At 48.3% G+C, this 25,000-nt stretch overlaps 2 protein-coding genes across 22 annotated transcripts in view; one reads left to right on the top strand and one right to left on the bottom strand.

Moving 5' to 3' along the window:
* The window catches only part of LOC1272021 (serine protease HTRA2, mitochondrial), a 23,478-nt gene extending 17,276 nt beyond the window's left edge, over positions 1–6,202 (bottom strand). For 2 of the 4 annotated variants that reach the window (XM_061645393.1, XM_061645383.1), the window contains exon 1: positions 5,888–5,972. The gene's annotated coding sequence lies outside the window, so the exon portion shown is untranslated. Of the gene's footprint in view, positions 1–5,887; positions 5,973–6,060 lie in introns of those variants that run through there. The other 2 variants (XM_061645365.1, XM_061645373.1) reach the window with 2 other exon arrangements.
* Positions 6,203–6,398: 196 nt separating this feature from the next.
* Positions 6,399–24,991, top strand: LOC3289643 (cyclic AMP response element-binding protein B). 18 transcript variants are annotated; one of them, XM_061645424.1, is made up of 7 exons: positions 6,436–6,541; positions 17,060–17,119; positions 17,291–19,011; positions 19,085–19,228; positions 19,341–19,509; positions 22,305–22,400; positions 23,906–24,991. In XM_061645424.1, exons 3-7 carry the CDS (start codon positions 18,487–18,489, stop codon positions 24,136–24,138), a joined length of 1,167 nt encoding a protein of 388 aa, XP_061501408.1. In that variant the 5' UTR covers positions 6,436–6,541; positions 17,060–17,119; positions 17,291–18,486; the 3' UTR covers positions 24,139–24,991. The 18 variants fall into 18 exon arrangements, with proteins under 18 accessions (XP_061501491.1, XP_061501393.1, XP_061501504.1 ...); XM_061645435.1 differs by lacking the exon at positions 6,436–6,541 and adding an exon at positions 7,833–8,634; XM_061645443.1 differs by lacking the exon at positions 6,436–6,541 and adding an exon at positions 7,833–9,106.
* Positions 24,992–25,000: the final 9 nt, after the last annotated feature.

Genomic DNA, 25,000 nt, shown 5'->3' with positions numbered 1-25,000 from the left:
CAGGCATGTTGGAGTTGCTCAACCCTGAAGTCGCGGAATAAAAATAGTCTAGAGCCAAGAACAACGCTATCAACGCTGCTTGCAAAAACCTACCAGCAACACAACCAGCAGCAGTAGCACAATCAATGAACCTGCTCCCCTTCTTCGATGGTGTCTAAAGGCGAGAGCAGAGCGCTGCCGGCAAACCTGTGACCCTGGTAGCCGGTTAGTTTAACGCCCGACCGTTCACACGAGCGGCGTATGTGGCCGTACAGGACTGTCAAGCGGGCCGTGCTGTCAAACTGACTTGACGGGGCTTGGCGCAACAGTCGGTTGGCTGTATAAATTCTTTTGGCGCTACAGTAGACGTCACAGCGGATGAATGGATTTTAAAACAACAAAACTCACACATTTCTGAGGGAGTAGCAAATGAGAAAAAAAAGGTTTGTAAAGGTACTCGTTTTTCGGTTGTAATTCAATTTCTATTCCCATAGGGCACCAATCAACGCAGTAACCGAAAACTCATACACTGCGAAGCCTCATCTTAGATTCCCGCGCATTCCTGCAAAGATGGCCACAGGTAGCCAGCATCCTCCATCCGTCTGCGCTTTTGCAAATACAAAAATAAGCAAATGCATTTCGCTGACCCATTGACCGGTTCGCTGTTCAGTATTTGTGTTGACGGTTTAGGAAAGAATTCATTTCTCCTTAGGTGCGTTCGTCACCGGTGTGCGCATTTACGTACATATGGGCATAGAAATCGGCTGTTCGTTTTGCACGGCTACAAGGAACATCCATTAATTACGTGACGGTCGTAGAATCGTGTTTTTGCTTCAAAAGTTGCTTCAAAAGAGGTTCGAAATTTTGTTTCGTTAAACACATTAAGTTACTCGGTACATGTTTTGGCACGCTGAAGATCGCTGCTTGAGTTCGCTTTTCGCAGTAGTTCAACAAGCAGGCACAGCAGCAAAGTTCCAGGTCACTCTTGGGCATTCAACCTTGCCAAGAACCAAATCGTCGGACAAATGTTATGCATTCATAGCTATACAGTTCGTTACACGTTCTTAGCAAGCATCTACACAGCATGCTAACCAGCTGCACAGTTCCAAATAGTTTCATATGCTTACTAAAAAGTGTCATTGTTTCATCTCTTAATCGATCACAAATCAGCTATCGAGCTCGGGCTGGCTTATTGGGTAACTAATAACACAATTTGCATATTTAACGCGTCCCAAAACGTCATCAATTCATATAGGTTATATCAGCAATCAGCAAGTCGCTTAATCTGTCAGGCCCGCGAAATAATTGTTTAGGATGTCTAGATATTTAGATTTTAACCCACACTAGCTTCTTCTTCTTGGCGTGGTCATAGCCTACGTGGTCATGCCAGCCTGTACAGGCTATCGAGACTTCTTGGCAAGTACCACGTAGTTATGGGTAAATACAATGTTTTTCCGGAGTCCCACTCCGGATCACTCCGGATCACTCCGGATCACTCCGGACTACTCTGGATCACTCCGGATCACTCCGGATCACTCCGGATCACTCCGGATCACTCCGGATCACTCCGGATCACTCCGGATCCGGAATGACTGTCCATTATCGTTTAGACAATTCTTGATGAGTTCATTGACTTTCAAGTCGTACATCTAATATGTACGAAAACTGATCCGGACTGATCCGGAGTGATCCGGAGTGATCCGGAGTGATCTGGAGTGATCCAGAGTGATCCAGAGTGATCCGGAGTGATCCGGAGTAATCCGGAGTGATCCGGAGTAGTCCGGAGTGATCCGGAGTAATCCGGACTGATCCGGACTGATCCGGACTGATCCGGAGTCGAATCCAATTATGATCCCGAGCCGAAGTCATATATTGCGCACCGGAGTCGGAGTTGATCCATGACTCCGCTCCGGATTACCCATCACTAGTACCTCGCAGCCGGATAGTTTGTTTTGCTACGGGTATAAGGTCCATGCGAGGTTTGAACACACAACGGGCAAGTTTTAGGTGGGATTGGGCAAATTCAATATTTTGGAAATCGTAAATCTCTAAAGATTTATAGTTATATGAATTTTAATGGACTTATGAAGGTCATAGATTCATGAAGCCTAGGAGATTAAAGCCGCCTTTGATGATTCGTGAATCTTTGAAGACTCATGAATCATTAGAGATTCAAGAATCTTTAGAGATCTTGAATCTTAAAAGATTCGTTGTTGCTGTTGTTGTTGTTGTTGTTTGGTTTGCTATAGAGAATTTGAGCATTTGAGCTTCATTCTTCCCTTTCAAAGATTCGTAAATCTTTAGAGACTCGTAAATCTTTGAAGATTCGACTCGAGATTCGAATCACTCATCAATGAAGATTCATATGAATAAATCTCAACGAAAGATTCATGAAACCCAACACTAATACATATCCACCACCTTGTTTGTTGCGGTCGCTGCGTAACGCTAATGCTAACCTCTACAATATCTGACATTTGATGCACTACTACCATGTTTATAGCGGCCGGCAAGGACAGTGAAAAAAGGTTAGCGTAATTCATGGATGCCCCCTGTTTGTGCACTGGTCTTGGGGACGCATTGGTCGGTTGCGGTTTTCAAACTCTCGAAACCGTTGCGGCCAGTAATTGTAGAACTAGATCGCTTGATTCCCACACAGTGAATCATAAGTGACCAGTGCACCATTTTGAACAGTATGTTTCGCAAACCATGTAAAGTAGAATTACACTTCAACCTTCTCCAACTATTATCGCACCTTCAATTTAGCGAAAAGATAAAAGTATATCGACCTCACCGTCGAGAACACGGCACGGATTCGATACGGTGGTGGTTGTTTTCGAAAAGAAAAGGGCCAAGGCGAAGCCAATTGCTCCAAACACCCAAACCGATATCGGCAGGAGTTCTCTCCCTCTCTTCCGAACCCTGCTGACGGCAAACGTATGACCCCCAGCTGACGCCCGAATGGCGGTGCTGTTGGTGAGTGTGTGTGTGTGTGTGTGTGCGAGTGGTTACGTTTGCCACTCTTCCCGGTTCAAACCCCATTTCCAGAAGGTTCAGATACGTGCACAAGCTACGCCAGCCTCCGCCCGTCCGTCCTGGGGGCATTTCGGGCCTCCGTTCTCCCCGCACGCTGGTGGTGCGCAAACGAAGCGGAACAACGCACCACCGCCCAGGGCCGAGCGGGCGGGTGAGAGAGCGAGCAAGCAGGCGGGGAGGCGCACGACGACGGGAGCAAAGCAGAACCGAAGCTAAATTGCTTACGTCGCGATGACGTAAGCTCGTGGCGTAAACGGCACACAGGCAACTGTACTGTAGGAAGCACGGTCGGTCGCCTGCCGCGCGCGGCCAGCGAAAACGCCGCGCCATGGATGACGTGATGCTGGTTGGCCGCGACCCCGTAGTTTTGACACACCGTACACGTGCGCTTGGCTGTGTGCGTGCGCGCACATCCACCAGCGTTCCGTTCCTTTCCCCCCCCCCCCCCGCCTCATCTACCAACCTTCTTCCAAATACGAAATTCCTGCTATTTTCGGTAGTCGGTTCGGTTGTGTGGCGTATTGTGCGCGCCCGCAGCTTGACAGCGCCCGGGGATTTTCACACATTTTTCCGTCGCGCGAACGCTTTTCTCTTTCTTTTTTCTCTTGCTTTCTCTCTCTGTCTCTCTCTCTCTCTCTCTCTCTCTCTCTCTCTCTCTCTCTCTCTCTCTCTCTCTCTCTCTCTCTCTCTCTCTCTCTCTCTCTCTCTCTTTCTCTCTTTCCTACACCATCCAGCAGTACAAGATGTAAAGGGCTCGTGTCCCTCTCCGCTCGGTTTATTCCACCTCTTCGCTGTGGTCGCATTTTTCAAGGTGACCAACACGGCCGAGAGAACGGTTGGTGTGTGTATGTGTGTGTGTGTGTGTGTGCCGAGGACCAACACTACGCTGTTGTGGCGCGCTCTGGAATGCTCTGGATGGTGGATGGATGACGTCATCCGGTGATTACGTATGCAGGCGCTGACATCATCATCATCATCATCATTATGATCAGCAGCATCATCATCGTCATCGTCATGGCCATCATCATCGACGTGCCGTGTTTGCCCTACGTCACGCGGGCGAGAGAAAGAAGTAGATGCGGGCAAATCCAAAAAGGGTCGCTCTCGAGCCGATCTCCAACCGTGAGGCGAGGGGGGAGGGGGGGAGGTGGGTTTTGCCTTCCCCCACCCCCTTCAAAGCAGCGCGTTAATTTACGCGGCCGTTTACGGGTTTACTACTACGGCGGCCGCAAGCGGGTATTGCGATGTGTTGCGGCTTTTTAAAATTCCTTCACACTGGCCGCGAAACACAACTGGGGGTGCGGAGCGCGGGATTGGGGACGGGTTTTGTTGTTGTTGTTGTTGCTTTTGTTTGTTGCGAACCCCCCCCCTCCCCACCCTCAACCGATACCGTACGTTGGGCGCGCGCTATCGCCACCGTCATCGGCAGCATCATCGGCCGCTTCTCGGCAACGCTCTCTCTCTCACATGGGACGGGGGGATGGCACATGGTGCTAGATGGGCGACTTGCTATCAAAATTTAAGCAAGTTACACTCCACCGCGTGTGTAGGCGAGAATGGTTTAACACAGGCAAAGAGAATTTAGTATAAGGAAGAAGACGGTGTGTGTCCCTGGCCGAATGGGAATCGCACTACGTCCAGTCTTGTACGAGCCAACACACTTATCCATTACACTGCCGCTGTCATTCGAGTCTCGTGATGCTTGGCGGCATATGAAAGAGGCCGTGCGAAAGCCGTTCATGATATCTCTAATGGATCGAGTTGTCCTATTTGAAAAACAATTACGCGAATGCTTTTAATTCGACAGCTTGGTACGTTTTTGTTGAGAATCCAGGACTGTGTAGGAACGGGGTCAAATATTAGCCAAAATCGGTTTGGCTATCTTGGAAGCCACTTGGCAGCAGAGAGCCCTAGACAATTCATCATACACTCAAAAATGTATTATTAGTTAGAGGCATACATATTCCTCCTTTAAAATTTATGAAATAATCAACAATTTTCTTGCTATTCATCCCGATTCCGATACATCATTAAAATCATAATTAAAATTTGAATCGAAAATGACTTCCAGATGACAAACTGCTGTAACGAACTATGGGCTACTAATTAAATCATTCTACACTACTTGACCTCATCCCTACACAGTCCTTGGTTGAGAATAAAGTTTCACCTCACTGGTTGCATGAACCAACTGTTTTACTCTTAATTTGTAGTTGGCGCGCTGTTCCATACGTTTTTTTTTTCTTCGAATTTTTCAAAGACCTTTCCTGTTTTGTGATTTGTATCGAAACCCGAATTTATACGCACACAAACTTATGCATTTTATTTAAACTGTCAACCAATGCAAGGCCCAATCACGAAGGATTGTTTCACCAAATTTACGCAAGACACAGCTATGTTCCAGTTTAAACGTGTATCATTCCACAAAAGATAGTTTCCGAGATAGGCGATACTTCTTTCACGAGGTTTCGACATTTTATTATGGCAGATTTACGAGAAAATTCCAATAAAAACCAATAGAAAAAAAGCATAATGACACGAAAATCAATTATATTTTGGCTTAAGTCCACGAAAATTAATTGCTTGAGAAATTTAACAAGAACGATTTCTTCTCGGTCTGCATTAGCAGCGTAGGAGAAAACTAGAGATACACCCGTAAAATAGTGTTTGTAGGATTGCTGTAGCTCTGCTTTGGCTTAGATTTTGAGATAATCACTCAGAAGATTGGGTTTAATAAGAAAGCTGATGAAAAGGGAACGCATTCTCAAGTATTTTAATGATTAAAAGTAAATTAAAAGAACAGTGTGTCCTAGAGTGTTCCATCAACCCAGAGCACAGAAGAGAGAAACACGAAATGGAATATTCGACTCACCGAAGGCACCATTGATGTTCCCCCCGGTCAGCGCTGTTCGAGCTCAAAAAAAACCATCCACATCTCGTGACGTGTTTCTATACGCCTAGTGATATAATGAAAGAAAGAGAAAGAAAGAGAGAGAGAGAGAATACTCTGTTTTCGTACCTGAAAAGATACTCTGTTTTCATTACCTACTTCGAATGTGTGTGCAAGTGCGTGTGTGTATGCCCATGTGTTGTTGGCGCAACTCGTTAGCAGGCGAAGTGCTTTTCAGTGTGTGTGTGTGTGTGTCGAGTGGTTTGTGCGCACGTGCGAAAACGAGACAGCCGTCGGATTGTTGGCTCGCGTTGGGCCGCCGGTCGTCTCGCTCCGGCACGTGCCCACAGCCCGTCCTGCTCGTGCGCACCCGGGGCCCCCAGGGCCAGCAGGGCTCGGCCGCAGCGCGATGACGTTCGAGCTAACTGTCAAAAACAACGCCACAATAGTTCCGTTTCGGTGTTCGCAACGAATATGACGAATAGTCCGCTTGCTCGCAAGCGTGAACCGTCGCCGTCGCCGTCGCCGCTGTCATCGCCGTTGTTGTTATCGTCGTCGTTGTCGTCGTCGTCGTCGTCGCTGTTGTCGTTGTTGTTGCCGTTGGTGTTGTTGCCCGTCGCCAGCAGCATTGCCGTCGTAAGCATTCCCGTTCTTTCCTTTTTTTTTTTTGCTCCCACCCCATGTGTTGCTGCATTGCTCCCTGCTCCCGGGCCCGTTTCTTCGCCACTGTTCGGGGTACACGCTCTCCTGTCAAATCGCTTGACCAACAAAACACAGTTATCTTCAGCCTGGTTGAATAGTGTGATTAGTGACTTTTTTTTTTCGCTCGTCGTCAGTTCCCTTGATTCTTTCACCTGTGTGTGTGTGTGTGTGTGTGCTTTACTGTTTCTCGTTCGCGCGCGCGTTCTTCTTCCACGATTCTTGCATCAGAGCACACCAATATTTTCGGCTCTGCACACAGACACAAACACACACACACACATACACAACAATAAGCGCACGCGCACGTCAATACACACACAGGCACCTCTATGCTCATGCTGGATGCTTTTGGTGGTCAAGAAGATTTCTCGCTTCGTGTAAGCAAAAGCAACCAAAAAAAAAAAACACACACTCACACACGCAGCTACTCACAGTGACACAGGAGCCGGGCCACACAGAAGGCAGAGACGGACCCCTCCAACGTTTGGTGAGTTGGGTGTGTGTGTGTGTGTGTTTCGCGTTGATGGTGTGCTGCTGACCAGTGCGCTCTTCTTCTCGCTCACGCGATTAGCACACAGGCACACGCAACGGGCAAAGAAGCTGTCAAAGCCTACGCGCGCCTGTGTGTACGTGTGTGTGTGTGTGCATAGTGTCATCGAGGTGTGTTTGTACGCTGTTTCTGTGTGTTTTTTATTGTTGTTGTTGTTGTTGGTGTGACGTGTGGGTGGTGTGTGTGTGTGAGTGTGAGTGTGTCACGCTCTAGGACGCACATACGACCCTCGACTCCGTTGGTCAGTGTTTCCGTCCTCTCGGGGCAGCACTTTTCCCTCCGCCGCTTACCAAGCGCGTGTACTCTATTGGGGTGTGTGTAATTCACTTCACTTTCTTCAGCAACATTCAGCCACAAACACACACACACACGCGCGCAACTAAAAAAGGTAAAGAGACCCACAGCTTCCGCCAGCAGCCCGGAACACTTTCGAGCAGTAGCGGATGGTCCGGGGATAGTAATATTGTTGTTGTTTGGTTTTGTGTCAAAGTGTGGGCGAATGTGTGTGTGTGCGTGTGTGTGGACCGAAGGTCGAAGGACCAAAAGGAGCAAGAAGGACGGGGACACTCGGGGATACGACCCACACACACACACATACAACACTACTCGAACACTTCCCGTCCAGAAGTGCGACGATGTGGTATGTGTGCGTGTGTTTTGTTATCTGGACGGGCTATCTGTTTGTTTAGTGTGTTTAACCTACGGCCCCAGCTGCGGCTGTTTTACCAGCGTATGTGTGTGTGTGTGTATTTGTTCTTGGTTGCAGAGTGTCAAAAAATTGGTGGCTCGTTCTGTGCCACGATAAGGATGCTTGGCGTGTTCGCATTTGGCGCGGTATGCAACGGGCTTTGAAGCTGCCTCCTTGCCCCCTCCCCCCACTCCCCCAGCTGCAAGGGGGAACACCTCCGGGTGTGTTGGGTGTGTTACGCATACGCCACCTTTGGGCGCCTTTCTCGCACTTGGGGTTGGCCCGCTCGGCACGGAGAAGCTCTGAGCTCATCGATTGCCGTGTGGTAGAGAGTGTTTCTGTGTGTGTGTATGTGTGACCAGAAAGAAGGTGGACCCCCCCCCACACACACACACACACACACACACACGTTCGCCCAGTCGGCGGTGTGACTAATACCGCAGCAGGGAGGCTTACGCGTGCGTGCCCTTCGTACACCGTACACCGGACTAACTGCTGCTGCTTGTGTGTGTGCACGTGTGTGTAAAGAGTGAAGGCACATGGTGCGCGCGCGTGTGTGTATGCACACACGGCGTGACCCGTCCCGTCACGCGTACCGTGCGTGACTCCGTGAGGCTCGCAAACAACAACACAACAACACAGCACACACACACGCTCACGCACACGTAAACTGCTTTGGCAGGACTAGAGGCGCAAAGGTGCTCACACTCTTAGTGTGGTGCTCTGCTTGCGTTTGACCCAGTGAGTAAGTGTGATAAGTGATATGGTACAGAGTGTCCGCACAGGCAGGTAAAAGCTACTGTGTGTGTGTGCTTGGCGGTTCGCTCCGATAAGATAGACAGAACCAGTGTGTGTGTGAGAGTTACAAACAAGAGTGGGCTCCGCCAGTGTCTTCAAGCCGCTCAAACCGACCATCCCGCTACTAGCAACCGGCGTACCGAAGTGCCCCGCTTCTCCACCTTCCCCGTTGCCAACAATCAATGATGTCCCCCCAAGCTGGGACAGCCAGCAAATCAAACACTCGCAATCAAAGCTCGAGGAAGGAGGAAGCGGAAGGAACCTATCTGCCCAAGGGGACATTCCCCGACAGACAATGACACTTTTACGATCATCCCTCCCTCCCCATCCGGTGTGGTAGCTGTGAAAGCAGTTGCAAAGCTCAAAGTCTCTATAAACAACGCATCAAACAGTGCGAAAGGCGAACGAGAGAACCACGAAGCCCCAACGCTTCCATAATAATACAACAACAGCAAAGAGTGCAGTAAGACTTAAATGTTCGCGTGTCCTGTGGAGTGTGCCGTTGTAACTGTTGTGTGGTGGTCCCCTCCAGGGAAACCTCTAGCAAGGATAAACCAGGCTGCGACAGTCAATGACGGTTGTGTTGTGCCAAAAGAGGAAGATCTACTAACAGATATATCTCCATAAGCTGCGGTGATGCCGGCATGTACAGGCTTTTCCCGAGCAGGGACCGCTTTAACTGCTTGGATGCGAGGCTCTTGGTGTAAACTGTTAAGAAGAGTTGTCGCCTCTCTTATTAATCCTTAATTAATGGCCTTACACCACTGATTGTTTAGGGTCCTCTCCCCCTTTGAAAAGAGCTACTTTACACAACAAAGAGAGTGTTGTTCTCTACTCATGTTACTCCGCCGCCTCTGTCAAAGTCCTTGCTACGTGCCAGTTGGGAATCGATTCGGTCCGGCGTTGTAGGAGCCGACGCATCTATCGAATATACCACCTAGGGCCACCGCGAGTAGAGACACGATACACGCTTATAAACGATTCATGATGTGGGTTAGAGATACTGCCCCAAACTGCTCGTCGTTGGCTTACATGATGGATTTCTTCAATGAAAACACATTATGTTTGACATTCAGAATTCGAAGTGTCTACAAATACTCAGAACTCCTGTAGTTCAGTTTAAATTTTATTTTGCTTGAACATGAGCAGCTCTTGGACGGTGTTGTGGTAGACTTGTCAAGTCGTACGACCTTGCAGAGCATGTCCCCGTTTTTTTTTTTAAGTTTTCAAGCTCTATATGGATATCGTCCGGTGACAATCAACGACATGGAATTGTTGACATTCCATTGAACAATCGCGTCAAAAATGCCATTCAACACTCATTTGTCTGTGAATTCTGTGAAAGTTTTCAAGTGAATTAAATCGCCCCCGAAATTAACTCGCCCCCCCCGGTCCATAAGGGTTTGTGTTGGAAAATTCTTTCAAATAAGTAAAATAAGAGCATTTCTTTTGGCATCCCCGAGCAGAAGTTTGTTGAATTGCACAATAGACGCTGCAAAACAGATCAAATCACCAACTTTTCCCCCGTTTTTGGTTGTGATGCATAATTTCATTCACTGGCTCGGGAATAAACATTTGGAGCCTAAAAATCTTGCGCCTAAAATGTAAACATTTAAAGCCGGCGTAAAGTGTCGCTCACTGGATTTAGGTTCTTGCGATGGTGCCACAGCATCTGTAGACATTCAGACATTCGACATTCGCGTTTTCTTCAAACCATTGTAAATTACGACCGGTCACATTTTCCGCTGACACTGCTCCGCCTATACTACCCAGCCCGAATAGCTTAAAAATCTCAGCTCAAACACGTAGGTAAGATCTTGTGCGCCAGGGGACCCTGTTGCCTAAATATCTCGATCTGGGGGGGAACGGAACGTGCCTACGAGAGCGTTTGCCACTCTACCCCAAATGTTCGGCATCTCGGCACATCCGAGTGTTCGGAGGTTCCAATTACATGTTAGCCCCGCAGTGAACGCATTGACACGGTGGAGATATTTGGAAAAACAATGGGTAAGCCTTTTAGGGAGCAGCAGCCTTCCAAATAGTTCTAATAATCTGTGCTGGTTGCAAACCATCACCAAGTCTGCAGCGAAGTTGCAGCGAATGTTTATTTATCCCGTTCCCTTGTCCCTAAACAGCAAGCAAGCATGGGATAAATATTCCAACCGTAGGCTGTGTGTATGGTGACACCTGCCGATTTTCGATACGACGACGCGCAAATGCCGCCAACTGTTGCGTTTGTCCCTGCAGGCAGAGCGTCAACTTCGAACGGGGATAACTCCAGATAACTTTCCCAGTTTTTGTACATATCAATCAACGGGGTGCTTATACTCAACATCTTCCCCTGCTGTGCCGTATTCCCGTCGTGTTTCTTTCTTTCTTTCTACTGCTAAAAATGACGTCATCTCACCGAATGGAGCGGGGGAATGTTACGGTCCGGCAGTGCTGCACAAAGCAGCAAGACACCGGCAGCAAGCAGCGCGGAGCATGGTGCTTAGTCCAAATAATAACTAGAGTGCTCTGATGGGGCTGCTGCTTGCACAACTGCATCATCACTATTCCTGGTCATCACTGAAGGGATGACGCATACTGGCCGGGAAGTGGTTTTGGCTTCTTCGTGGGATTGCAAGCGTGCTATTAATTATCCCGCCGAGCGGGTGGGGCAGCGCTGACAGGACTCGATAACTTCAGCCCTTGCCGGTGGTATTGTCGTATTGAAATGGCCATTCTGGGGCATTGGACTGTGATAGCTTCACCTGTTCGGCATGCTTTGGGGGCGAAAGAACGGCCAAGTATGGTTTAGAGTTTAGGTAGGCAGGCACGCTTCACGGAGAAGAAGGCCATAAACGATATACGCTGCTGTCGCTTTGGATTATCATATCTTGATCAAAGGCAACTGTAAGGGGTCTTATTATGTTATTGTTTCAAAATACAGCTAATGTTAAAATTACAATCATAGACTGCTTGTAGCACGATGAACCTGGAGTATGGTGTTGGTGGGAATGCAACCAAAAAAAAAAACAAAAAACAAATCAAACAAGCTGCTCCAGCCTGCCATATGGACTGACACAGATTCGCGTTTGGATTTTTGTGTGTCGAAGGTGATTTCGTACACTTTTGCGCCCAAAATTGCTGTGCTGAATTTATCTCTCTGTCTCTCTCTATCTATCTCTCTCTCTCTCTCTCTCTCTCTCTCTCTCACTCTCTCTTTATATGATCTCTCTTTCTCGCAATTTCGCAAATCAGCTTACCGGGCACACTCACACAAGATTTTTCTCGACATCTCGACCTTCCCGTTTCCCCCTACCAAAGTGGAAAATTTTGGTCTTACGCATCAGTTTTCTCGCATTGATTGGTGCGTTCGAGCAGGGTTGGAATTTGCGCCCCACAACCTCCCCACCCATGTGTGCTTGCTCGCAACACCTTCACCTTCATCGAGCGCACGAACACGACGAAACCCGGGTTGCGTACGCTAATAGACGCGAGCAAAACGAAAAGAAACCCCCCCCCCTACTTCCCTCCTCCACCCTCCCCCCTCGAATGCTTGGACAAACAGTCTCGCCCTCCTCCCCTACCCCTCCCCTCCCCTCGGACAAGCTATATCCCAAGCGCGGCCAAGATTATCTTTCATCTCGTCTTGATAATCACGTCGGTGTGTTCGGTCGGTCGATGCGGATGACGTGACACGGTCCGTTTTTATTTTTCGCCATCGCCAATGTATATATATATACATACATACATACATACATACATACATACATACATACATACATGCATGTGGCTGCTATCGCGCTCGCCGTGTCGGGTCGGGTCCCAATCGTAGAATGTTGCTGTTGCTACGTCAGCGGCCCCAGCGACGCAGCGAAGCACGGTTGCTTACGTACGGTTGTGAGAGGTTATGTATAAACAAACAGCCCCAGTGCACGCAAACATCCACACAGACACACACACACACAGACAGTAGAAGGCGCAACAGTGTCGGACAATTTTCTTTCGGCTTCGAACGTTGCGCGGAACGGGGAGGCTCTTCGTCGCTTGGTTCAGCTATTGATTCTACTATTTGATCAATTTTTGGGGAACGAACTGCTTACGCTCATTTTACATGTTGAGTCATGTTGGCCAGGATTGTAATGCAAATGAGCGTATTTTCTCCCCCTTTCTCTCTCTCTCTCTCTCTGTCTCTCTCTCTCTCTCTCTTTCTCTCTCAAGCAACTCTTCCACAGCATGCCCAGCCCCAGGGTCAGCTGCTCGTAGCAGAAGCTGTTTAATTATACAGCAGCAGGGCGGATGACTAACTGGCTGAGAGAAAGTGCAGATGATGATTTTACTCGCCCCCAATCCCCATCCGAATGTCCTTGAAGGCCGGGGCACGCTTACCACACCCTGCTCCTCTCCTTCACTTTCCCTCTTCTGCTCGAACAGAGACAGATAGTGGAGGGTTCCAAGGAGGGGTGTCAGCCTTGAAAACATATGGGATCAACGCCATACACACGCACAGCGCACGCCACCACCAAGCAAGAGCTGATGTTAGTCACACATACAAACATAGAGACAGAGAGAGAGAGAGAGAGAGAGAGAGAGAAAGAGAGAGACAGATACACGGTGAACTCAGAAGAAAGTAGCACTGCTTCACAAGACCATTTTGCACAAGACGAGCAAAAGTTTTCCCCCTTTCTTTCTTTTCCGCTTGGTGTCCCGGGTGCTCCTGCCTCACTGCTCCCGCTTTACAAGCTGGAGCGTTTTCTAATGTTTTGTTTTTGTATGAGTCACTAAGTACGGCTTGTAACTCTGGTGTGTGTGTGTGTGTGTGTGTGTGTGTGTGTGTGCGTGCCGTGGTGTGTAGCATACTTTTCGGGATTTTTGGTAGAATAGCGCAGGACAACGGCATCACACGCCCTGACGGGTCTGTGGGTGGGGTTTGAAAAGGTTGGTTCCGTTTTTTTTTTTGAGTTCGACTAGTCGGAGTAGCTCAGAGCAAGGCTCTACGCGGCACCGTCGCCTGAAAGGGGGAACAAAATCGAGAGCTCCGCTGTGTTGATGAGAGGTGACCGTGAATCGATGCGAACGATTAGCATATACAGCGGAAGAGACTACTCGCGCAGACTGTGGCGTATCAACAGTTTGGGACGGTAGAATGGAACGGGAAAACAAATCCGCTGACGAAGCAGCGAAGGCTGTGTGAGATTTTGATTAGGCCGATTTTAGACACTATTGCTCCAACCAATCAGGTGTGTAAAGGTTTCGGGTTTGGAGCATGGACCTGCTAAGCAAGAGGTTTGGGGACGCAAAGTGTTGTATACATTATCGTGTGGCCCGAGCGCCGTGAGGAAGATTTCTTCCTGAGGAACTCCGAGTTTAGCGAGAGTAGGCACTGGCTGTTGGGATCTCAGTTTTGTATACATTGTCGGAAGGATCTTGTATGGAGGATTGAATTCTTCCACCTTCGAGTGGCAAGAAGGTTCTAGAAGACGGGAAGACATTAAAAATACGCAACGATACTCTAAGTCAGCGTGGCTTCACAATTTAGCGCCAGCACGCTTCGCGCTAAGGTGTAAATAAACTCTTGCGGATCGTACCGTGTGCTTGCTAACTCGCCTGTCCTGTCCCACCAGCCGGTATCTTTCTCGTTCATTCATTGGAATCGCACACACACACACACACTCACGCGTTAGGTTGCAATTAGTTGGAATCGGTCCAGAAAATGCACCGCTCAGTGAAACCCCATCTTAGGCCATGGAAACTTATTTATAATCATTGTATCCTAACTCCTCCCCCCCCCCCCCCCCCCCCCCATGCCATACAATGGAATGTTGACGGTGTAATGCGCCCATATGTGCGGAAATTCTTCTAACAGCGCGTTGTGGTTCTGGGACCAAATAGTGGGCAGGTAAAATTCCAATCAAGTGCACTGTTGGCTAGTAGTAGCGCGCGAGGCATCGCCGGACATACATGTTTCCCCTGTCTTATACCTCAGACTATGGCCAGAGAGGTCAAATTTGCGACCCTCGAGGTCTTTCGAGGTGTGGACCGCGAAATGAGTTTGACATCGCTAATCTCTTGTTGTACCTGGACGCAGCTTGGTTTGGACGTAATCGCTAATGAGTCCCATATATCGCCCATGCTCCCCGAGAGCGGCTCCGTAGCCCCAACGGTTACGGTCTGTGGGACTGTGTCACGCAACCTTTGGTGGAATAATTTACTTCCAGCGTCCCCGAAAGCTCTTGTGCCCTTTCGCCCCCAAGCAACACGCGGGAGCATTAGTTGCAGGGTGGGATGGGGCTGGAGTACACGCCATCTCCAATTTAATGCCATGACCTTTTAATCTCATCGCTCGAAAGGTCTCAAAGATGGGCAGGCATCTTGAAGCTCCAAAACAAGCATAGCACACTTGAAGGACACCGTCACACACACACACACACACACGCACTCGGGGGTCGGGGGGATGTTTTGTTTGCTTTCAAGGTTGGGATAGTTTTCCCACCCAACTCCAACCAGTCCAGGGGCATTGGACTCATCTGGCATTCTGCGCACTTTCCAACCACCACACAATATCAGTCCCCAACATTCTGTACACAAAATACTCACACAATGACATTCTGCTCCAGTAAAGATGTTTATTTAATTAGTTTCTGTCATACTTGGAGTTGAGTTTGAGCGGGTGTGTTGCCAATTGTAGGCGCCGATAACCCGCCAGCGGAAGATGGGTTCCCTCAAGGTCAACACCCAGTGATACGGATAACTTTGTCTAGAGTGCATCATTCCTATCAGCCGTGCCTAGAGAACTGTCTTTTTCTCTCTTTTTCTATATCTCTTATATGACGAGAGTTTTGAGTGCAAATCGCGTCTAGGATCTGTTGTCTGAGTCTGTTTTATTACAAGAAGAGTATGCTCTAGTTATCCTGTATTTGGGACCAAAGAATAGAACCAAGAGCAACACGTACATCGAAGTAGTTGTATTTCTCTACTGTAGTTGATGAGTCGTAAGCTAGAATATGCAAACTAACATATTTTTGAAGTATGTATTAGTTCTATTCCCACAGTCGGTAACGCGATACATTCCACGCGCTCCAAGTGCCAGAGTTGCCACGAATCTTCATGAATTTGCATATCACACTGCTGTCGGCGTGAAAAAAAATTCTTTCAAACTTCAAACACCATAAGCAACATGTCAGCAACAGTGAATCTACATTGGGAGACCTACGGCTACAGTGAGAGCTGCCTAGGGGAAACCTGTTGCTATGGAGGAGTATCTAAGAAACTATAGGGGAACATCGTGCATCCCTTGGCCTATACTTTTTTGATGAACTGCCATTCAGAAGTTCTTCCTAAAGAATCTTAACAGCCAAATCGAATATGCAGCTTAACCGATATTCGGAGAAAGCAAGACATTCGCATCTTGAACAGACTAAAAAAGTATGGAATTTGACGAAATTGCAAAAATGTTTATCTCAACGATATCTTAAACAGATTTCACATCAAAATCGTCGTTTGTCGAGGGTCTCCTGTATCTCAGATGTAGTATCAACTAGTGGTGGGAGCTCGGAATCGGACCTACCTGATTCCGATTCCGTGTTCGGAATCAATTCCGGAGCCGATTCCGATGCTGGAATCGATTCCGATTCCGGAGCCGATTCCGGAGCCGATTCCGGAGTCGATTCCGGAGCCGATTCCGGAGTCGATCCCGGAGCCGATTCCGGAGTCGATTCCGGAGCCAATTCCGGAGCCAATTCCGGAGAAGATTCTGGAGCCGATTCCGGAGCCGATACCGAAGTTGGCTCCGGAGCTGATTCCGCAGTTGGCTCCGGAGCCGATTCCGGTGTTGACTCCGGAGCGAAATCAGTCCGGGAATCTCCATGAGAATGGATCTTTTACAAGTAAATTTGGATTTTTGCGGTTATCAATAAGTAGTATGATTGGACCCAAACGCCTTTTTTTATGGCGATGCCGAAACTGACTCCGTTTGGTAGCCGATTCTAATTTATGAACCATTTTCGATTCGAGAGCCGACTTCGATTTCGAAACCGATTCCGGAGTCGGTTCCGGAGTCGATTCCGGAACCGACTCCGATTCCGGAGCCGATTCCGGAACCGATTCCTATTCCGGAGCCGATTCCGAAGTTGATTCCGGAACCAATTCCTATTCCGGAGCCGATTCCGGAGTCGATTCCGGAATCATCTCTGGAGCCGATTCCGGAGTCGATTCCGATTCCGGAGCCGATTCCGGAAACTGATTCCGGACCTACTATCCGGAATCGATTCCAGAAAACTGCGGAGCTAGCCGGAATCGAATCCGACAAAAACTTCATTTCTCCCATCACTAGTATCAACCCCAACTCAACACCTTAATTTGCTGCTCGTCACCACTTCCGGTGCTTTCTTTCGTCTTTTTCATTCACTTTTCATTCCATCAACGATCAAAGTGTCTATCGAAACCAGGAATGGTCGCCAACGGGTTGGATTCTAACTACGTAGTGAAGTTTGTAAGCATCAGCATATTTTCCCACCCAAAACCACCGAGTGTCGGTCCATGCATAAGTGGACTCCCAATGATCGTGTCGCCCCTACGCGCGTCCTGCGAAATAAATAAGCACCACGCTGCCATCTATTCTAATCTACGCATTTTTTTTTCTTTGATTTCTATTACTTTCTAGCCCTTGGCAGTCGGCCGAAATGCTCACTAAGAGCCGATGAAACCATCGACGGTGGCACAGTAATGCAACAGCACCAGCAGCACCAGCAGCAGAAGCAGCAGCAGCAGCAGCAGCAGCAGCGCGCTACGATCAGGACGCACCAGCAGCAGGATCATCCGGGACATGTGCCGCTGTGTATCGTGCACGGGCGCACCGTTGTGTAGTGTGTAGATGTGACCGTGCAAACCCGAACTGGAGTGTTGGTAGGCGAGTCGCGCCACACGCGGGTGCCTTGCCGTGCAGTGACAGTGCAGTCGCCCGAGTCCTTGCGCGGGCCAGTTTTGGTTTTGTTTGATTTTATTTTTTTATTATTTTGTTGCGCCTCGGCCTTTGCTCGGTCCGCTCTGTAGCATTGTCGGCGGTGGTGAGACCATTCTCGGAAACGCGCGGAGTAGACGCAGCGTCACGAAGGGAAAAACGCTCGACGGCGTCCCATGATTTGCGTGCATCGCTAGAAAAAAAGAAAAAACGGTTTCCGTCCTGCCGGTGTCCGGTCCGGGTCCGGCCATGCTCTAGAGGTGTATTTTGTGCGAAGGTGTCTGTGTCTGTGTGTGTGTTTATTCAAACGGCAAAGAAGAAGAAGAAGAAGAAGAAACCATGTAGCCCCCCGAACTGAGCGTCTCCAGTCTGGTCAGGTGAATAATAGAAAAAAAAAAACGCAAAAACAAACAGTGTGTAAAACGGGCGGTACTTAAGAGCAGTGCGAATCTAGGTGAGCCAGGTGCGTCTCCACCTCGTCCTCCGTGGTGCTTGCGCCTAGGAGTGCATAGGGATAAATTTAAACAAAAAAAAAACATTGTTTGCCCTTCCGTGAGCCGGTGTAAGACATTGAAAGCCTTTTACTGGCCAATTTTATTATTTTGCTAAATTTGATTTACACTGTAGTTAGAGAAAAGTACGCACTAGAAACTAGAAGTACGCAACTAAACCTAAGCTAATCGAGAGCAACTCGTGTGTGTCTGCGTGTGCGCGCGCGTACTTGGTGCGAAAGTGAAAAAAACGGCCTTTGCAACGGGGAAAGGGTAAGGGGGGTTTAACGCATTGCCGCACACCAGCCAGCCAGCCCGGGACCGGGAAAGCTTGGAGGGCGCGCACGAACCACCGCCGGTACCGGCACGGTGACGCCCCGGGGGGAGGCGCAACGCAGCGGGCGGATTATGGACAGTAGTATGGTCGAGGAGAACGGTTCCTCGGCGATAGGCGATCCGCTCGGTGGTGGTACCGGTCCGAACGCAACCGGTTCGACGGTCGGTGAGGCGGTGGTAACCGTCGGCGGTGGCGGTGGTGGTGGTGGTGGTGGTGGTCGTGGCCCCCCATCCGGTGTAGGAACGCAGCACCAAAGCGAGCTAATCAGTACCTCCAACAACGGCAGCGCCGACAGCAGCACGGCAGTAACGGTGGCAGCCTCTACCGGTGAAGGTGGTGGAGGGGGCGGAGGAGGAGGAGGAGGTGGTGGTGGAGGAGGTGGAGGAGGAGGCGGTGTGAAGGGAGTGACGGGCTTGGTAGCGGGCAGTGCACCGGGCGGCCTGGGAGCGCTCGGGTCCGGGTCGGCCAACAACAGCTCGGTACCGGTCGGTGGTGCGGCCGGTCCGGAGGTAACGCTGGTGCCGGCGGCGGCTGCCGCAGTCACCGCGTCCGGTACCAACATCGTCCAGCTGCTGTCGACCCAATCGCCCGGCCAGGTAAGCTAGCAACGTTGTCGGATGCGGTTTTCTTGTTTTTTTTTGTCGTAACGCTCTCCATTCCTCCTTTCAGGCGCAGTCCGTCATACAGCAGAACCAGCAGTCGGTCATACAGACGGCAACAGGGAACGTGCCGCTCGCGCGCAGCGTACTATTAGTGTGTAACAAACCAAACTCCGTGATCCACACGACGACGGGCAATTTGCAAACCATACACGTAAGCTGCGCTCTTGCGCACGATCGTACAGCAGCGCCAGACGGACCGGCGGTGGTAATGGACATGTTTCTTCTGCATCTTTTTTTTTTGTTTTTCATGATTGTCCCGGAAGATCAAACCCGAACCGCACATCGTCACCGGTTCCGGCAGCATTATGACCGACACCAACAGCGACGACACGCTGTCGGACGAGGAGGCGTCCCCGAAGAAGCGGAGGGACCTGCTGACCCGGCGCCCATCCTATCGTAAGATATTGAGCGATCTCGGCGGAGCGGAAATCGGTACGTTCGGGCGTTCGTTCGCCTAGTGGACCTCCCCCCACCCCCAAACCCCCCCGACCACGCACCCAACTCACGTGGTTGGTCGAGTGCCTTCGTCTGTTCCCACGCGCGTTCCGCCCAACTCCCCTAAGAGGGTCGGCTCCTGTTTTCTCCCTTTTTTTTGTTTGCTGTCGAGCTGCCGACAGTATGAGGCGTGTAGAACGAATGTCTCTGTGTCTGTGTGATTGAGCCTCGAGGACATGGTGGGGGGTTTCTTTTTTACTCCAAACCCCTCCCCCGACGCAAAAGGTCAACCGGAAAGGCCAGCCCCACCGCAACGCGCGGGGGATTGCAACTTAACAAATCTGTTCCCCTTTTTTTACGTTCTAAAATTTCCACAAAACCACCAACAAAACGGAGCTTGCATTCACTAATCAGCAAAAATCCCAACCAGACCCCGTTTTCACCTTTTTCTACTGTTAAATTCATCTTTCTTTTAAGAGCACGATTGGCGGAAAACTGCGTCGATCGAAAAGAATTCTCATTTCTTATTAGAATCCTTGTAGTGTTTTTTTTAGATTAGAGTTTTTGGGTTTTGTTTTTTTCAGTTTTAATCGTTTATTTCAAATCTTGCAATCCATTGCGTTCGTTCCGTTTTATTTAACAACTCCTGTTTAGCTTATATTTTTTAGTACTTTCCTATCCCATCACTATCCTTTCAAGTCTCGTGGTTTTGTTTGAATTTATTTTTAAAATTAGTCTACCATTCAAATCTCTCACGAGGAGGTTCTGTCTGTGAACAGTATTTTTGTATTTTTTTTTTTTTTTGGTTTTGTTAATTAGCGTTTCGCATGGTTCCATCTTTCCACTTTTCGTTGCTCTCTTTCATTGCTTTGCTGCGAGCTAATTAGACTAATTAAGTGTAGAACTAGTCATTGGGGGCAAGGGGGCTGTTTCGGCACGGAACTAGTTGTGTGTGCTTTTTTGTTTGTTTGTTTGTTATGATAAATGATGTCGATTCGGAAGCTCACGTGCTCGCTCTCTTTCACACTTTTTCACTCTTCAAAACCATTAGCCAGTTTCCCGGTAGCTTAGATAGCGCTTGTGGATTTTTTGTTTTTTCGTTTTCTGTATTTACCCAAATTAGCCGGATTACTACGGCTCTCCGTTCACTTCAGAAATGTAATTCGATTTTGACTCTAGACCTATCCGTTCGTAGGGGGAATGCATTAGTTGTATTGGTAGCATTGTTTTACTCCTCACACACACACACGTGTTGAACTATTGCAGACGTAGACCATCGATTTTGGGTAGATCCATTTGTCCACTTCATCTCACCTATATCAAACCACCACCTCTCCTAGTCACCCGTGGACGATCCTGACCAATACCAAAACCTTTTTAACATTACATCAAACTTAACCTAGCTACTTATTTGGACGTGTAAGACATCCTGAGAGGAAAACAGAGTAAAAAAAAGGAGTATTTAGACCATAAAAACCATTTTCTGACCATCCCCAATTGATGTGCCAAATTTCGCAAACAAAAACATTCAAAATCTTCCTCCCTAGTAGAGTTCGGTTTCATGAATCTTTCATTGAAATTTATTCATATGAATGTTCAGTGATGAGTGATTCGAATCTCGAATCGACTCTTCAATTATTAATGATTTTCTTAAGATTCATGAATCTCCAATGATTCCAGGGAATCTCCTGAGTGGCATGGCCTCGTAGGTTGTAACGCCAAGAAGAGAAATAATGGGAAGCTCAAGCTCTATAAATCTTTGGAGATGTATGAATCCCTTGAGATTCCGGAATCCTTAGATAATCATGAATGTTTAGAGATTCATGAATCTTTGGATATTCATGAATCTTTGAGAGATATATGAATCTTTGAAATTGATAAATCTTTCGAGATTCATGAATCTTTCGAAATTCACGAATCTTTAGATATTCACGTATCTTTGGAGATTCATGAATCTCTTTGGAGATGACCTTTGAATCTTTCGAGACTCATGAGTCTTTCGAGATTCCCGAATCTTTAGATATTCGCGTGTCTTTGGAGATTCATGAATCTCTTTGGAGATGACCTTTGAATCTTTCGAAATTCATGAGTCTTTCGAGATTCACGAATCTTTAGATATTCACGAATCTTTGGAGATTCATAAATCTCTTTGGAGATGACCTTTGAATCTTTCGAGATTCATGAGTCTTTCGAGATTCACGAATCTTTAGATATTCACGAATCTTTGGAGATTCATGAATCGTTGAGATTCAAGAATATTTGGGGATTCTTGAATCCCAAATATTCTTGAATCTCTGAAGATGATCTTTGAATCTTTCGAGATTTATGATTCTTCCGAGATTCACGAATCTTTAGATATTCACGAATCTTTGGAGATTCATGAATCTCTTTAAATATAGAGATTAGAGATTCACGATTCTTTCGAGATTCACGATCCATTGAAGATTCATGAATCTTAGGATATTCATGAATCTTTGAAATTCAAGAATATTTAGAGATTCATATCTTTGGAGATTAATGAATCTTTGCATCCGAGATTCAGATTCATTAAATTATTTCAAAGATTCATTCAGATTCATGAATCTGAATCAGATTTACCTAACACTACTCCCAAGCCCCCTTCTTCCCCTTGCTACCTTCATCCATCCGTTTGTTCTCGAACTGGACGAAATCAATTTGCGCAAACACCGAAAACTGACCAAAATTGCAATACTACCAACCGACCAGTGTCAACTGTGCGATACATAAATATATATAAATATATATACTACCCCCTCCCCCCACTACCACAGCCAACACAACGAGCGATGGTTCCGGCCTGCACACGATAGCGGCACCTGGTGGTGGTGTGGTGCAATATTCCCAGCCGGAGGGCATTTACGTACCTCGTAAGTATACGACCGTGCCTCCAACCGTACCCCTTCTCCATTCTCCCACCGCCTTTCCCGCGCCCGCCCGTCAAACTTTAGCTCCAAAATTCCAAACCACCCTATCCCTGTTTCCTTCTAGACCTGTGTGTGTGTATGTGTAATCACTAGGAATAGTGCTGCAAGTTTTTACTTTTTTTTCTGTTTCGTTCTTTCTCGTATCGTAGTTTTATCTCGTAGTAATGTTAATGCGTAATGGTGTAATATTTGATTTACACTTTTTTTTAGTAATGCCTGTTACTCAGTAGCCGTTTGTTTTTATCTTCCTTATGGCCGTCTTCCTCAGCCTGAGGTTACAGTAATTTTGTTCTGCGTTACTTTAGCAGCTAGCGTATGGCGAGATGCTTCCTGAACTAATGTAAACTTACACCTCTTCTTACTACACCCTAGCCAACAGAGTCCTTAGAACTGACGTTTGGAATAGTAAAAATTGCATGCCTTAAACTCTCTTCCCTCCTCCCCCCCCCCCTGCATCCGCTTCCTCCTCCTACTACTACTACTGCATCCCGATTGCGAAAGGCTACTGGTCTTGCACAGCAGCCAGCGGATGATAGTGTTACTCGCCAGTAGTGCGTGTTTGTATAATGATGAGTTTTCTTTTCTTCTTTATCTCTTTTTTTTCTCTTTTGTTTTTTTTTCTTTTGCTCCATTTTTTATTTTGGAATTTCATTTTCCCACACACGCTCGTTCTTCTTGCATTGTCTCCATTGTCTTCCCCTCATTTCGCACTATCGCACTCCGCAACTGTCACAACGGTTGCTACTACGGCGCCTACTACTAACCGCTAACTACTAACGAACCTGCGTGTCGTCCGGTGTTGTCGTGTTTCGCAAACACCCGCTCATTTGCTTTGCGCCTCCATCCACCATCTTTGTACCGTAACAAAACATCATCTCTCGCCACCCACTCTTCGCTCCTCTTCGTTCGAACCCCCCCCCCCCCCCTCCCCCGCTCCAAAAAACACTCGGACCCAAAACAAACTGGCTCGTCCGCTTCATCCTGCGCCATCTCATATGTGTATACGTGTTCCGCAAACCTCCTCATACACCCATACACCGCTGCGTCTGTGCTACGCGCCGTAACGCCGCGTTACGCCGTCCGGCGATACCGGAACCGCTCCACCGATGAACGTCTCCGCATAATAATATAATACTTGCATCTAAATGTGTTGTCCCACCTGCCATCCTGCTTCCCTCCACCCTTCAAATTCGGCCCCCCTGGCCGACCGGCCCTTCTATCACGGTCGTGATACACCCATCCAACCATACCATCCATAACACCCCCATATCATGTTCGTCATGCATCGTTACTAACACGTGCAACGTCCTCATCCTGGAAAAAAAACCAAAATTCATTCACACACAAAATCCCCACTCCTTCCCCTTGCACCAAAAACCTCTCCTCATCAACGCGCGCACACTTTTCTTCCGGAAAACACATCCACACACATACACCCATCTGAGCAGATATTTTTCCCAACACAGTCATGGGCGGCAACGTGCAGCTGGAGGATCAGTCGCGCAAGCGCGAGATGCGGTTGCAGAAAAACCGGGAAGCGGCCCGGGAGTGCCGCCGGAAGAAGAAGGAGTACATCAAGTGCCTAGAGAACCGGGTGGCGGTGCTGGAGAACCAAAACAAGGCCCTGATCGAGGAGCTCAAGTCGCTGAAGGAGCTGTACTGTCAGCAGAAGAGCGACTAGAGAACGGCAGCAGCAGCAGCAGCAGCAGGCGGTTAAACCACATACGAAACCACGGATCGCGATGCGCGCGTCACCGGAGGGAAGGAAAAGGGGGGAGGGGAGAAAGCAACCAGCAAAACCAGTACCAACTTCTCCCCACTCCCCAGTGTGCTGCTTTTGGGCCATCCGTACCAAGGGAAGCCAGCGCTACCGCAAGGTGAGCTGTAAACGTTCATCAAGCGGCGATCGTGTAACGTTGCAGGCGAGCGGTAGTAACGCATAACGGATGAGCCGAGCCGAGGCGAAGATTTCAACAGCCGATAACAGCGCCTAGTGTGCACACCACATGTATCGGGCGCAGGAATTAGGGAAATCGTTTTTTTTTCTTTTTCTTTTTTTTTTGTTTGGTGGGTACTCACCTCATGTATTATATTTTCGGCTCGTTTTCGAAAACAAAAGAGCTTCCCTCTGCCGAGAGGGGAAGCTACCGTAATGTAGATATTGTGTAGCGGTAAGCGGGCACTACAGTTTCTTGGTCTACATTTTTGACTGTCACACACTCACACACATACACACTATAGGTCTATCACGCTGTATACTCCCTTTCTAACGCAAACCAGGGAAGAGCTGCGTAACGCGTAACGTAATTGTGCTCGTAACGCGCGTTACGCAGAGCCACACATACACACCTGTTGTTAGGGGCTCGTTTCTACTTACGGAAACGACAACTCACACCCACACACACACACACCCACCATCGCCTTTTGTTGGCTGGGATATTTGCTTACGTTTTGCCCTAGGGCTCTCGGAGCTGCCTGCCAAGTTACATAGTTGGTTTTTTTTGCATGTGTGTGTGTGTGTGTTTCTCGCTTTGTTATGCCAT

Source organism: Anopheles gambiae, chromosome X (genome assembly GCF_943734735.2).
Source record: "Anopheles gambiae chromosome X, idAnoGambNW_F1_1, whole genome shotgun sequence".
Classification (NCBI taxonomy): domain Eukaryota; kingdom Metazoa; phylum Arthropoda; class Insecta; order Diptera; family Culicidae; genus Anopheles; species Anopheles gambiae.
The sequence above is the reverse complement of the archived record's forward strand: the minus strand, read 5'-3'. Positions and strand labels throughout refer to the sequence as shown.